Raw genomic sequence first — 15,566 nt, 5'->3', positions numbered from 1 at the left:
TTCTTGAGCTGTAAATTTCCGATTTATTCTAGATTAACTGATACAGGGGAGTACAATGCACTGCCCAATCAACACACGATCGCATATTATGTTGAATAGGATGCTAAAGCTGGGAATGTGTTATCGTATTCCGATCCGCTAAACTCCATCCAAACATCTAATTCTTAACAGTTTGAAATAATGCGAAGATATAGGGTGATATAATTAAACTGAAATTTTAAATGAAAATACTTAAGGAACATTGCAATGTTATTATTGAAAAAGTATAATATTTCTGAAATTCATCTATGATCATAGCCACACATTCATTTTTACTTCTTCGGAATATGAGAAAACTGTAGGTATAGTTCGCATTAACCCTCCTTTAGGTAATTTTCGATCCAAACTATATGTAAGCGAGCTGCTTCCAACGTGATAAAGGTTAATAAAGACAAGAACAATAATAGTGTAATAAAAGCGGCGCAGCCGAAATTTTATTTGAGGATAAGGTTTCTGAGGAAAATTTGTCCATTAATTTTGACAATAAATGTTTTTCAATGTAGTCAGATTAACGAAAATAGTGACTTTAGTGACCAATTTACTGGAAAAAGTGACTTTAGTGACTTTTTCATGCAAATAGTGACTTTTTAGTGACCGACTCAAAAATAGTGACCAAATCACTAAAAAGTGACTCGCTACCAGGCCTGTCAGGGCTGGTAGCGGTCAGGTGGCAAAATAATAGTGACTTTAGTGACCAACATTAACAAAAAAGTGACCAAATAGTGACTGAATAGTGACCTCACAATCAATGGAAAATCGAGTTTATATGTTGAACTTTCGATCAATTAACGAATTCCCAAGAAAACCTATGCATAAATTTCAACTTGCAAGGTTTATGCCTATGAATACTTTATTGTTAAATCCTTTTTTGTTTTGGAAAGTGTACAATTTGGGAAGCCTTAACTATATTTTCTTATTTTCAAAACATTTGATAACTGATTGTTGGAGAGAATAAAAACACCCTTTAAGTTCAATACTGTCTTGCTTTGCTTACACTTTTCCACAACATTTTTTAACAACGAAATAATGATGTATACTATAAGGGACGTGCCTCTGGAGCCATCCTACTTATGCTGTATACTAATGATTAATAAATATAAAATGATGAATACTAGCCGAGCGACCGAAACTTTTAAAACCCTGTTATTTTCAAGGATTTTTTAGCATCGAAATATCATGTAACTGGCGCATTTTCAAGCGCACACCTTGTGTTCTCAATGATTTTTCTAGGTTCTTCTTTGGTCGCAGCACATTTTTTTCAATAACAAAGAAAATGAATCCGTTGTTATTTTTATATTACTGTGGGCGAATTCTAGCGCACATGTTCTTACAATTAATCTTCTACCATTGCCCACCAGCACGAAAATTTCATTTTCTTCAAAGAACAACTCAAAAATTATAGATTCCCGAGACGAATATACGACCACAACTTTCTGAAAGTTTGACCAGATCAAATGAAACTTTCAAAAAAATATTTCTACATACATAATCTTACAAAAATGTTTCATTGGAATCTGTTTAGTATTTCTGTCCCTAGAGATAGATCTCTAAGAAATATATTTTTTCTTAATTCTTTGTTTGTACAAGATTCCCAAAATCAAATTTTCTCGCGTCCATGCTTTTCCGATTCCATTGAAGTTTTTATGGTATCATCTGCAGATTCTGCACACAATATTCTGTTATTGATTTTATAAATCAGCCGTATTGATGCATGCAATTAACAAGTATACACCATATCCCGTAGTGGAATTTAATCCTGTACACTTTTTAGTAAGTGTTTTATGTGCGATTTCGTGCCAAGGAAGAATTATCTTCCCCATTCATTATGACAGAGAAGATTTCTAGCAATAACCTTCAGTTGAATAGCTGTTGTTATTTTTCATATTTTTTTACATGAAATTAAAAGTGATGCAATTAGAATAAATATCTGGAAAAGTTTTAAAAGCGATTAACGTTTTCTTCTCGTGCCTTTGAACGGAAAATGGCTAAATTTCCAAAAGCTATGAAAAAAGTAGTTTTCAATGAAAAGTTGTTGGATTGTTTATCAATGGTTTCCTTATTGAAACAAGCAGTTAGCATTTGTGTTTACCTAATTAAGGTTCAATCATATTTTTAAAGCAATTACATCATATTCATCTAATTCCGTTTGTCTCGAGTTCGGCGAAAACCGACTGTGCTTTAGAGATATGTAAAGGGTTAAATTTAATTGTGAAGAATACTGAATATATTCAAACAGAACTCCTGGAAAACTCCCAGAAATGTTTTAGAAAAACTTGATTTCTAGTAAAAATTAATCAATTTCTCGAAGACGCAGTTGAAAAACTGATCTATGTTTAATGAAAATCATTATAGAAGTAGAACAAATTACGAAAGAAACTTTGGCAGAATTCTGGTTGAATCTCACCATCACATATTGGATGACATTTTGGTAAAACTAGGTTCCAAGAAAAGCTCAGGAATGAACGAAAGATTCATGAAAAAATATTTGAAGAAACATAAAGATTTTCAACAAGAGCTCTGCCGTGAATTGCAAATCAGTCCCATCTTTTCTGGATTTTCTATGCTGGATTTCTACGTTAGCGAGCTGCTCCCAACGTGATGAAGGTCAATACATAAATACATCAATAATAATAGTGTAATAAGCGGCGCAGCCGAAATTTTTTCAAAGATAAGGTTTTTGAGGGAAATTTGTGCATCAATTTTGACAATACATATTTTGCAATTTAGTCAGATTAACGAAAATAGTGACTTTAGTGACCAATATACTGAAAAAAGTGACTTTAGTGACTTTTTCATGCAAATAGTGACTTTTTAGTGATCGACTCGAAAATAGTGACCAAATCACTAAAAAGTGGCTCGCTACCAGGCCTGAACTTATTCACTTTTTTTTTCTTTCCTTTCCTTTGCATCAAAAAAGTCACAAACATCAACAAAACAAAGCACGGAAAAAATCTAAAACTGAATAAATAATTAAAAAGTCACGGAAAAATAATGTTTCGGAAAAGTAAATGGTTCAAACGTAAGAAAAACAGTATAATATATTGTTACATAGAAATCGAATGTAAATGTATAGTAGCTACAATGTGCAAAACTTTTGGCGAATTATTTCATTACAATACACATTATTGTAGCTGGTATATTGTATGGTACAGGAATGGTTTTCACCAAACACCCTATGGTTAGTTTTTATCCGATTGCAATCTGTGAAAGTTTCGAGATGATCGAACTATTTTTTCAATATGATGAATTTCCAAAGTTTTGCATGGAAACGAATTGTCAAACTTCAAACGCTGTTTTCGCAATTCCTACTTTTTATAAATGGAACTGTTATGCGAGAGGGGGCAGTATAAATCATTATACAATTTGCTTATTTTTGGACTGAAGATTGGCTTTTGCATGTAGGTTGAAAATTTGATGTCATACGAAAAGTGAACAGATCTTTCAGATATAAAGTGAAAGTGCTCACCGAACACTAAGGTGAGAGACAGGATTTGTCCCAGTGGGGACTCTACGCCATTGAGGAATAGAAGAAATGGATCGCGGCTAGAAGTTTTATTGGTAATGGAAACTACATGTTATGGCTAATAAATCTGAGGTGAAGCTATTTCACTCATTCGCTTCCACAATTATTAATAATTCAGTTTTGGTCACGATGGCAGCGTGAGAATAGTATCGATTCCCCCAAACTCCCTCATCGCACGTTCACGCACCCCTTGGGAAAATATCCCCAAGACACCCCACAGAGCGTCTCGGAAAAATAATCGAATTTTCATTCTCTGTTTTGTTCTCGCGCACGTTGGACACGTTGGAATTCACACATGCGGCGGCGGTTCGATGCAATTCAAACCAACGAAACCATTGACCCTTCGGCACCGGGTGTATGGCAAACAAACCGACAGGGAGCTGAATAGTAAATCAACACATCCCAACTACAATCGCGACGAGTACCAACTGGAGTACAACAATCATGGTTACGTCAAGGACGATGTAAGTAATGGTCAAATTGTTCTCATTTTAATTACTATTCTGTTTTAAGATCCTAATCAGCGATGCCAAATCATTTTTTGAAAAGTTTGCAATGTTTCGGAAATTTTGTCTGGAAAAAGTCTCGATCACTTACGGAGAACCTTACAAATCCATACAAAACTTGGGCTTTCAAGATTATTGTAGGAACCAAAAAAAATCGCACAATCAGCTGTAATACTAGTTTTCTTTTCATACTAAAACACCACATTTGCTTCCCCCACAGACCGCCAAAACAACCGAGGTACTCGACCGACTGGACCAATCGGATCGCGAGGCGGACAATTTGATCGATCAAAACCAACCGGACGATCAGTCGCCGCATGAGATCAATGAAATCAACTACAGTCAACGACCGTGGTACTTCTCCAACGGGGTTCGTTACCCGAAACCGGTGCGTCGCAACCGGAAGACGAACAAACGCATCGCGCGGTTGCTCCCGTCGGAAACTTCCCGCAGCGATCGGATAACCAACCAGCTGATGTACGTTCCACCGAATTACGAGGCCATCAAACGCAAAGGCAAACTGAAAACGATCCTCCTGTACAACGGACTGGGGCCGTGGAACGTGAAGGCCGGCCGCGAGGTGTTCTACAACGCCAAATGTCCGGTGTCCACCTGCAGTATCACGTCGGCCCGGGAGAAGGCCATCACGGCGGATCTGATCCTGTACAAAGATCACTACATTCCGCCGGCTGTGCCACGATCGGCGCACCAGATCTATATGATGTATTTCTTGGAGTGCCCCTACCACACGCAGCACGTGAAATTCCCCGATGTGTTCAACTGGACCGCCACTTACAGGTGGGTGATTTTAGATTGTGGGTAATTATTGTTGTAGCGGGACTGTGAACACGCTCGCGCAGTTTGGTGACATTGATGTTCTGCGGAGGAAGGTTGTTACACGGTCCAGTGAGAAGAATGGCACAGCGTAATAATTGTAACACGTTGAGTGATTGTGTTTGGTCATATTTGCCGGTAGACAAATTAATACATGTACACTAGACCTGTTCACTTTGAAACTTTTTTTCTCTGATTCTCCGTGACACATCATATTATCTGTGGTACTCTCCAGCTTGACAGATCAAGTAATAATGATTTTCATCAATGGCAAGGCCTACTAGGTGGTACACGAAACTACCACATTATCAATCCACAAAAATTGAGCCAAATTGATAAATATTTAAAGGTGTATCAAATTGATTTTGTGTTTTTTAGCCGTTTTCACAGAAATTTACTCAGAAATTTACAAAATTTCTCCGAAAAGGTGCCGGAGATACCGTTAGGATATAGTTAGAACAATACTCTACAACTTTGCCGAAGACACTACGGTGTTTAAATTGCGTATTTCGAAGTTATTCAACAATTTTAGTTAAAAAACACGATATTTTTACGATTTTACATATAAAAGTCATGTAATTTTACATTATTTTATGTGACTAACTTAATTAGCTATTACTCCTTTGTATAACGAACATTTCGTCCATACATCGTTTTTGTGTAGGAATTCGTTTTCATTGACTAATTATCAAAAGTTTGTCACGTTGAATCTTAAATTTCGTATAGAGTTGCCAGCACAAAATAAAACAAAGTTGCCCATGATTAAGACGTCATGAAATCGTATTCTAATGTCTTTCGATTTAAGTATCAGAAATGGTGCAGATGATAAGGCTCGAGCCTGCGGATCAGAAGGTCCCAAGTTCAAGCTCAAATACATCATAAATTTTTTCTCTTTCTTTGTAGCAGTTAGGATGATGAATCTGCCATGACTTACAACGCAATATCCCAAATAATAATGATCGGACCTGCCAATTAAGCCTATTCCAGGACTAGCTAGATATTTGGTTTACTTGTTGACAATAAATCGTGTCGACGAGATCAGCTGGGCGAAATGTTGAGCATCTGTTTGGTAACGATCAATTTAGCTAAAACAATTCAATACGATGATGGAACTGCTTCTGGATGCAACAATTTTCAGACAACTGTGGGTGGAGCTTACTTGTAGCTATCTACCCACAAATCAACACAACTACACGATGAAGGGAAACTTCATTCTTACTATGCACTCACCAATTTGAAACTAATGCAGATGAGACAAAGAAGTGTTATGACGTTTTAATCATGGGTAACTTTGTTTTATTTTGTGCTGGCAACTCTGTACATTTTTTAGTATCAACGTGACAAACTTTTGATAATTAGTCAATGAAAACAAATTCCTATACTAAAATGATGTATGGACGAAATGTTCGTAACACATAGGAGCAATAGCTCATTAAATTAGTCACCTAAAACAATATAAAATTACATGACTTTTACATGAAACATCGTAAAAATATTGTATTTTTTCGTGATTTTTTAACGAAAATTGTTGAATAACTTTGAAATACGCAATTTAAACACCGTAATGTCTTCGGAAAAGTTGTAGAGTATTGTTCTAACTATATTTTAACGGTATTTTCGGTACATTTCGGTGCAATTTTCTGGATATTGGAGTACATTTTCGTGAAAATACTCGAAAAAACAAAAAATCGATTTGATACACCTCTAAACCTTTATCAATTTTGTTCAGTATTGGACTGAAGCCTTGTTTTTGCATGTGGATTGATAATTTGATGTGACACGGGTAGGTCAAAAAAGTGAACAGGTCTAATGTACACTATGCTCATATGTACATACACTGAAGTTTTTTTTTACGACGGTAATGGTCCCGCGTAAAAAAAAACCGCGTAAAAAAAAACCGCGTTATTTCAAGACCCGTCGTAAAAAAAAACCGCGTTATTTCAAGACCCGTCGTAAAAAAAAACCGCGTTATTTCAAAAAACGTCGTAAAAAAAGTCAAGTCACGTTAGATGTGGTGCTGACTATTTTACGCGTGTTTTTGAAAAAACGCGGATTTTTTTTACGACGGTTTTTGAAATAACGCGGTTTTTTTTTACGACGGGTCTTGAAATAACGCGGTTTTTTTTTAGGACGGACCGCGTAAAAAAAACCGCGTAAAAAAAAACCGCGTAAAAAAAAACCGCGTAAAAAAAAACTTCAGTGTATTTGGAACCACGTGGGGTTTGGTTTTAGTTGATAATTTGAAACTAGTTCATACACAGGTTTTTTTAAATAATAAACCAAGCTGAATAGGATTATCCAGTAAGTTCATTCCTTGTTATTTACTTTTATATTTGAAATACACGGGCAAAAGAAAATACTAAATGAAGATCAAATTTTGCCTTTAAAAAAGAAATGCTGAATGGCAAATTTTGTTATTGGTTTGTTAGGAATAAAAGAACAAAAATAATAACTAATTTGGTACTGGATAATAACTCAATAATAACTAGTTTTATTATTATATGAACAAACCAAGGGCAAAATATTTTGAAATGGAGAATATTATCGAGTTTTTGAGAACAAAGTTATTACAAAATAAGATATTTCAAAAAAGATCATCATAGTTGTAAAGATTGTTCTAATGATTGAAAAAAAAAGCATTTGAAGTTCAGAAATGTTTTGTCCTTAGTTTGATCTTATAACAACAAAATTAGTTATGATTTGCTTGTTTTGTGGGATAGTCCGGGACGATCTCCTTTTGGTAGAAATTCAATATCTTCTTTGGTTTAAAACATTTTACCCTGAAGTCTTTTCTATAGTTCAGGGGAATAGTTGAGCTAAGAAATGCATGGTACCCCTTAGCGCCCTCCCCCCTTTTGATGGTAGCCGAAAATACGTGTTTTTTGCATTTTTTTTTTATAAATTTTACATGTTTTTGTTTAAATTCCATTGTTTTGCTTATCATTAATGGTTTTGACTGGTTCCTTGACATGCATTGTATTACTACTACCCATCATAGCCTATTGAAGTTTTCATTCCAGAGCTATTCTAAGACCTCCAAAGTACTCCGAAGTTTGTGTCACAAATCCAACATTTTAAACCAAATTTTATACACGATGAATGATCAAAGAACATAGTCTACGGTACTGAAAAATCCTCAAAGCACTTCTAGAAAATTCATCGTACGTGCATTAGATGATCTAGGTCATCCAAACTTCATCATTCAAGCTCTACAAGCTCTACTCTTGTATATATGTGTAAATCTTTCACGCTTATTATTTTTGTATCCCATAATATTACGAGAATCTCTGTGTTGTTATTTATGCGTCCACTGACAAAAGTGTGTAGAAAACTACAGTGGCACTTATGTACATCAACTATGCGAAAATGAGCAGAATAAATTTATGTGTTTTCGCCGTACATAACATCATTACATAATCTGCTGGGATCCGTGAAGCTCTTTAAATCTTTAGAAATCTTTAGAACTTCAGGTCTACACTCGTAATAGTAGCCATATCTGCTATATTGAGTAACGTTGCATAATCAACTACGGTTACTGGACCAACCTCAAGTCTACTATTTATTATTATGAATCTTTGGGATATTAGGGGTCGTCCAAACTGTCCTGAAGTTTAGCTCTTGACTGTAACAGTAGTTATTATCATAATGAACTGCAACATTACACGTCCAACTGCAATCTGTAATCCCCCTGGCATTCCATGCGTCACTCCAAGATAGTTAAGAAATATTCCAGATCAACCGAACCACTTCGGAGACCGTAGCTTCAGGTCTACACTTGTGATAATAGCATTTACTAGTACGATAAGTAGTGTTACATCCACTGTGTTTACCAAAGTAGGTAGTTCGAGGAATAATTAGTGTTGTTATATATTTTTGGGATATTATGAGCCATCCTTACTGTTATGGAGCTTAGTTGTTAAAAACAATCACTGTAACATGAGATGATTTCGTTTTAGGTATTAACTTTACGCTACCAAATAGGATCCATAAACCCCTTAACTTTCAAGAGTCACATCATGTGATAATTTAGGTCATCCGATCTTTCATGGAGAACACAACTTTATATCTACACTTGCAATGCTAGCCATCTACACCAAATGATACATAATAAAACCATATTTATTTACTTATATTCTTTGAAGACTAGTAGGCATTGTGCTGTACCTTTGAGACATTTAAACTTTTATGAAACTCATTTTTATTAAATTTGAATTCGTTGTAGTCATTGTGTTTGTTATAAAAATTTACGTTTCCTAGACTAATCCACCCGGAACCGTGAACTTCTATGAAATTCAGAGCTATTCCAAAACACCTTTGAGATATTTGAGGATTACTAAACTTCTTCTTCTTCTTTATGGCACTACGTCCCCACTGGGACTTGGCCTGCCACGCTTCAACTTAGTGTTCTTTGAGCACTTCCACAGATATTAATTGAAGGGCTTTCTTTGCCTGCCATTGCATGAATTTGTACATTGTGAGGCAAGGACAATGCCACACTATGCCCAGGGAGTCGAGAAAATTTTCCCGACCGGAACGGGAATCGAACCCACCGTCTCCGGATTGGCGATCCATAGCCTTAACCACTAGGCTAACTGGAGACCCCTTACTAAACTTTCCTACAACTAAAAACTTCCAGCTAAAGTGAAGATATGACGAAGGCACATCTTGAGCACAAATCTGATGGCAAATGTGGGACGCAGCCGAGAATAAGGACTGCAGCCACGAACCAAGGATTGTGGGGAAACGCAAAATAAATAAAATAGATACAATCATTACGGTTGGTAATGTTGTGTAACTCAAAACAGCAAAAAAGATATTATTACGGCTGTAGACTCCATGTTGCATGTTGTCCATATTGCAGAACAGTGTGTACGATTCTGAATATCCCGAAGCAATATCATAGTCTCTGATTGTTTTTTTTGTGAGCTCCAGTATATATAATAGATAATACAACATAACTCTATATAGCAAAAAAAAGAAACTTCAATTGCTGTAGATGCTAGATTTTAAACAACATAATAGTTCGGATGACCCCAGCCGATCTGTTGATGTTCATTTGAACATATAGAAGATTCACTGGACATGATAGATTACATGCATATCGTAGCTTTGTATAATGAAAGAAGTTACTGTTACACTCGTAGACTTTAGGATCTAAACTGAAGAACAGTTTGGATTACCTGGGAAACCCCGATTGATCTGATACTGTCTTTTGGACTTTCAGAAGGCTTATTGCTCAATATAAAACATAAATCGTAGCTTTGAATAATGAAAGAAGTTATCGTTAAACCCGTAGACTTCAAAATGTGAACTCAAGAACAGTTTGAATGAGCCAGGATATCCCGACTGTTCAGTCTTGGTCTTTTGAACTTTTAAGAAGAGTTACTGGACAGGACATGATAGAATATAAATCTTGGCTTTGTATAATGAAAGAAGTTAACTTCACATCCGTAGACTTCAGGATCTGAACTCAAGAACAGTTTGGAAGACCTAGGATATCCCGACTGATCTGATACTGTCTTTTGATCTTTCAGAAGACTCATTGGACATGATAGATTACAAATCTTAGCTTTATAGAATGAAAGAAGTTACCGTTACACCCGTAGGCTTCACGACCTAAACTCAAGGACAGTTTGGATGACCTAGGATATCCAGAAAAAATATTCTGCATCATATTCTACCCATTCTATGTTGTTGAGCACCAAAGCCACGGAAATACGTAGAAAAAGCACTATAATAACGCTTGGAAAAAATACGGCTTCAAAGGGTTGTGGAATATGTCCAGCAGTTCCTTCATGATTTTTTCTACAAGAATGTGATAGAAGAATACACAATTTTTCATTGTGATATAGAAATTTGTAAAAAGGTCATTGTAATGCTTAGGCAGATTACTGCCAAGATGTATGCAAAATTATGTCTAGTGGTGTCATGGTAAAACCAGAACTAGTTAGACAAGGTTCCCCGGTTCAAGTGCCCCTTCACTGGTATATTTCCATGAATGAAGTCCTGGAGGAATCTCTGATGGAAATGCTCGACCGATTCCTAAATAAATTGCTGGAACAACTTCTGAAAGAATCCATGGAACAACTGCTGAAATTTCTGAAGTAATTCCAAGAATATTGAAGGAGTCTCGTAAAGATATTTCCGAATATCGTAAAGAGATTTCAGAAGGAATTAAAAAAAACCAGAAGAAAATTCTAAATGAATTCCTGAAAGAATTTCTAAAAAAAAAAACAGGAATATTTTAAGAATCCACAGTTAGATTTTCTGAAGAAATTCCAAAAGGAAAACCTGAAGAAACGCCTGGACACCTTTGGTGGAATACCTAATAAAAAATCCTAAAGAATTCCCTAATAAAAAATTCTTTTTTTTTCAATGAATTCCTGGAGAAAACCATAGAGAAACTCCTAGAGGTACGTTTGGAGGAACCTCTGAGGAAAATACATAGAGGAATATTCGGCACGATTTCTGAAAATGTCTTCCAGCTTTTCCATAAAAACCCTCATAAGAATCTCTGAAAGAATCTGTAGAAAAATTTCTGAAGTAATCTTTGGAGCATTTACTAAGACTTCTGCAAGAGAAATGTCATGAAAAGCATTGTGAGTAAATCTTAGGAATTTCCTTAATAATGTCTTGTAGAATTTCTAAAGCAATCCTTGAGAAAATTCTTTAGAAGCTTCTGAGAAAATTTCAAAGGAATTCTGAATTTCTGATTCTCATTATATCCGAGAATCATTTTCTAAAAAAAAATCCATGAGGTATTTTTGAAAAAGTTCTTGAAAGTTTTTCTAGATGAATGCTTTGAAAAATTTCAGGAGGAATCTCTATAAAAAAAACTGAAGAAATTCGTTGATGAATTTCTGGAACGGTCTATGCAAAATTCTTTGAAAGAAATTCTTGAAATATTTTCTAAAGGAACCCATGCAAAATTTTTGAAAGCTATCCGTGCAAGGCTTTCATAGGAAGTTCTTGGAGAAATTTCTGAAGAACATCTCTAAAAGATTTTGTGAAAGAATTTCTGACTGTATTTCTTGAAAAAGTCAATCTACTAAACTCCAAAGGAGTCCCTGAAAGAATTTCTTTAAGAATCCATGGGAATTTTTTTTGGAACTCGTGGGATATTTTTTAATTGATTCATAGGATGGCTTTCAGCAAGGGTCCATAAAAGAGTTATCGAATCTGTGGAAGTTTTTTCCAAAGTGATCCTTCGAGAAATATGTAAAAAAATCTCTTGGGCCAAATCTGGAGACATTTATGAAGAAACTATTAGTCGATGGAAGATCTTCTAGAAGCATCCCTCGAAATGTTTGTGAAGTTTCTATAGGAATCCTTGCAGAAAAATTCCTAATATATCTCTTAAAAAAAGAATCCCTAGAGGAATTTCTAAAGAAATCCCAGGAAGATTTTCTGCAAAAACTCATACAAAACTTTTTTTGACTCTTTGTGAAACTTCTGGAGGAATCTCTAGTAGAATTCAGAAGCTGCGGTGTGAATTTCTTGTAAAATCCTTGGAAAAATATCCAAAGTAACAACAGTATAAATTTTTGAAGGAACTTTTGGAACATTTTCTGAAAAAAAAACTCTGGGATAGTTTTTGAAGGCATCGCTGAAAGTTTTATTGAAGGAATCTCTGAAGAAATTCCTCAATAAATGTCTAAAAACATTTGGAAGGAATCTCTGAATGAATTTTTCAAAGAATCCCTGGAGGATTTTTTGCTCAAATTTATGGATTTGGAAAAAATGAAGAAATTTCAGAAGTAAAGCCTGCAAAATGCTTCGAAAGAATTCTTTGTGGAATTTGTAGAATAGGAGGAATTTCTAAACAAATCCCTGAAGAAAATTTCCGAATGAATTCATGGAAGATTTTTTGAAAGAATCCGTGAAGCATTTTTTTGGCCGAATCCTCGGACAATTTTCCTAACGATTTTATTCTAGGAAGGTTTTTTTAGAGGAATTTAGGAATTTTTTGGTAGATTTTCTAGATAAATCTCCAATCAATTTTTCAAACGAATGCCTAGGGAAATTTCTTAATAAATATCCAAAGGAATTCTGCAATCCCTGAAATGATTTGTGAAAAATCATGGAGGAATTGGTAAAGTAATTTATTCCACATTTCACAAAAGAATGTGACACTTCTGGAGGAACAAATGGAAGATTTTATGAAATACATAATCTGTAATATGATGATTTGATTTGGGAAGTTTTCTAAGGAGACTGTCTTAAAAAAGTCGAAATTCTGGGCTCACTTACTTTTATTTAACACCGCAGAATGGCAACAAAAGACGACCGAGCAGTTAGCGGTACAAACCTACACTACTTGTGGCCGAACGCCATTTGACCGAAAAATGAATGATGAAATTAAGTGACCTCTGTTCCCGCATCAGTATAACTCGAAAGAACAGCTTAGAAAAATCTTTGATAAAAAAAGCAGTTTCAACGTCAACTAATCTGTGAATATCAAAATTATAAAGAAAATCCTATGACTAAAAGAAGCAAATATTTCTGACGAGTTAGAATATGAAAGACTTCCTCTGAAGTGATTTATCATAATTCGGCCAATTCGTAATGGAAATTTTTTGAAGCGAATATATGGATGAATGTACGACTCGTGCTGAAAAAATCAACTTTATGCAACTCGTTTCATAAATAACTATATTATTACAGATATAAACACATAGTATTTTTCTATCAACAGGAAAGACAGTGACGTGGTTGCCCCCTACGAGAAGTGGGAGTACTTTGATCCCCGGATCCGACAAGTCGAGCAAGATCGCAACTACGCGCTGAACAAAACCCGCAAGGTGGCCTGGTTCGTGTCGAACTGTGGAGCCCGAAACGGACGGCTCCAGTACGCCCACGAGCTCCAGAAGCACATCCAGGTGGACATCTACGGTGCCTGCGGGACGTACAAGTGTTCTCGTACTACTGCGGACAAGTGCTTTGAAATCCTCGACCGGGACTACAAGTTCTATCTGGCGTTCGAGAACTCCAACTGCAAAGACTACATCACCGAGAAGTTCTTTGTGAATGCCTTAAACCGTAACATCTTGCCAATCGTGATGGGAGCTCGACCGGAGGATTACGAAGCCAGTTCGCCGCAGAAATCCTACATTCACGTGGACGAGTTTGCCTCACCGAAGGAACTGGCCGAGTATCTCAACATACTGGACAGAAACGAAGAGCTCTACAACTCCTACTTCAAGTGGAAGGGAACGGGTGAGTTCATCAACACGTACTTCTGGTGCAGACTTTGCGCCATGTTGCACGACGAAGCGTCCTTCCAAAAGCCCAAGTGGTACGATGACATCAACGATTGGTGGCGAGGTCCAGGTGTTTGTACCAACGGATCCTGGCGGAACTATCGAGCCCGAAAGGATGCCATCAGCGAGGAGTAGGACTGAGTAAAATAACTCAATCGATGTGATTCGTTCTAAGTTTAATTGTTTAACAATGGCCAAGGTCGCTTAATATCCAACGATTTGGTCTACAGTCCATCAACGTCAAGCGAGATACCAAGAGACAAGCGGAAGGAATTAGAAAGAGTAATTGTATAGTTTAGGAATTATGAATGACTTTGTAGAAGTTTAGTTTGTTCGAATAATGAAGAACTGAAAAACTAAATGAACAATATCGATCTAGTCCAACTTTACCAAGATTTGAATTGTTAACGACGGAGGATCTCACAGGAAGTATAGGAATATAAGAAGGAGCAGAACAATCGTATAAAAAGACACAAATTCTAAGCCTAGCGGAAACAATTCGACTACTACTAGTACTATTGCAAACTAAAAACTGATACCAAACTGGTTTACAAACGGTCTAGGGAGCCAGAAAAGCCGATAATTTTAAGTCTTGTACTACTAATTACTCATTTGTGATTTTAGTTGTATTGAGTTAGTTGTTGTTACTTACTTTAGTCTAATTGCATCGGTAGTTTGTACTACTTATCCCAATATATCACTACTACCATCAATTCATAATCCATTTCATTGTCAGTATTATTCAAGCGCAACTGGCATCGAACGGCCCGTACTTTCTCATACAACAAACAAACGCCGGGTGATACTTTTTCCTGTTCTATAAAGTTACAGAAGGAGGTAGCAAGCAAGCGCAAGCATACTTATTTTAGCTAGGAGTTCACATATGATTCAAATTAGTTCAAATTAATATGTGTAATAATATTAATATATTAACGATTACTTCACACATAAGTTTGAGAGTCAATTGTCGTCATAAAGGGACATTCATCTTCATATTCGACGAAAAAAGAAGCAAATGATGCATGAGCAACAGTGAAGAAATTACACAAAAGCGCAAAAAAAACGTAACCATTGTTCGAATAAACTTTATGTTACTTAACGATATTGATGCTAATTTAAAAAAAGAAAATAAAACCAAAAAGAAAAACAATAAGTTATCAATCTTTTTTAATGTAGAAATAAGAAATGAAATGAAAATTCGTTACTTATCTCCCAAGGTAAGATAACTTCATTCTTCTTCAGATTATCCCTCAACTAACTAATATGTACACCTAGTTCGTGAACGCACTCCAATTTTTATATCACCCGAGTTTTTTTTAGAGTTCCTTGCGGGATTTCGCCCATAGTTTCTCTCTGAATTTCTCTTAGAGCTCTAGGTTTCCAAATTTCCTCCTCAAATTTCCT

General features: G+C 35.8%; 1 protein-coding gene across 1 annotated transcript in view; it reads left to right on the top strand.

Annotated features, from left to right (window-relative positions):
* The window catches only part of LOC109414185 (glycoprotein 3-alpha-L-fucosyltransferase A), a 29,505-nt gene extending 14,190 nt beyond the window's left edge, over positions 1-15,315 (top strand). The window contains exons 2-4 of the mRNA XM_019687967.3: positions 3,939-4,026; positions 4,289-4,866; positions 13,598-15,315. Of these exons, the coding sequence (XP_019543512.1) occupies positions 3,939-4,026; positions 4,289-4,866; positions 13,598-14,297 (1,366 nt within the window). The 3' untranslated portion in view covers positions 14,298-15,315. The remainder of the gene's footprint in view (positions 1-3,938; positions 4,027-4,288; positions 4,867-13,597) is intronic.
* The last annotated feature ends 251 nt before the right edge of the window (positions 15,316-15,566 follow it).

This window comes from Aedes albopictus, chromosome 3 (genome assembly GCF_035046485.1).
Source record: "Aedes albopictus strain Foshan chromosome 3, AalbF5, whole genome shotgun sequence".
NCBI classification, from domain to species: Eukaryota; Metazoa; Arthropoda; class Insecta; order Diptera; family Culicidae; genus Aedes; species Aedes albopictus.
This window is presented reverse-complemented; position numbering and strand designations above follow the sequence as displayed.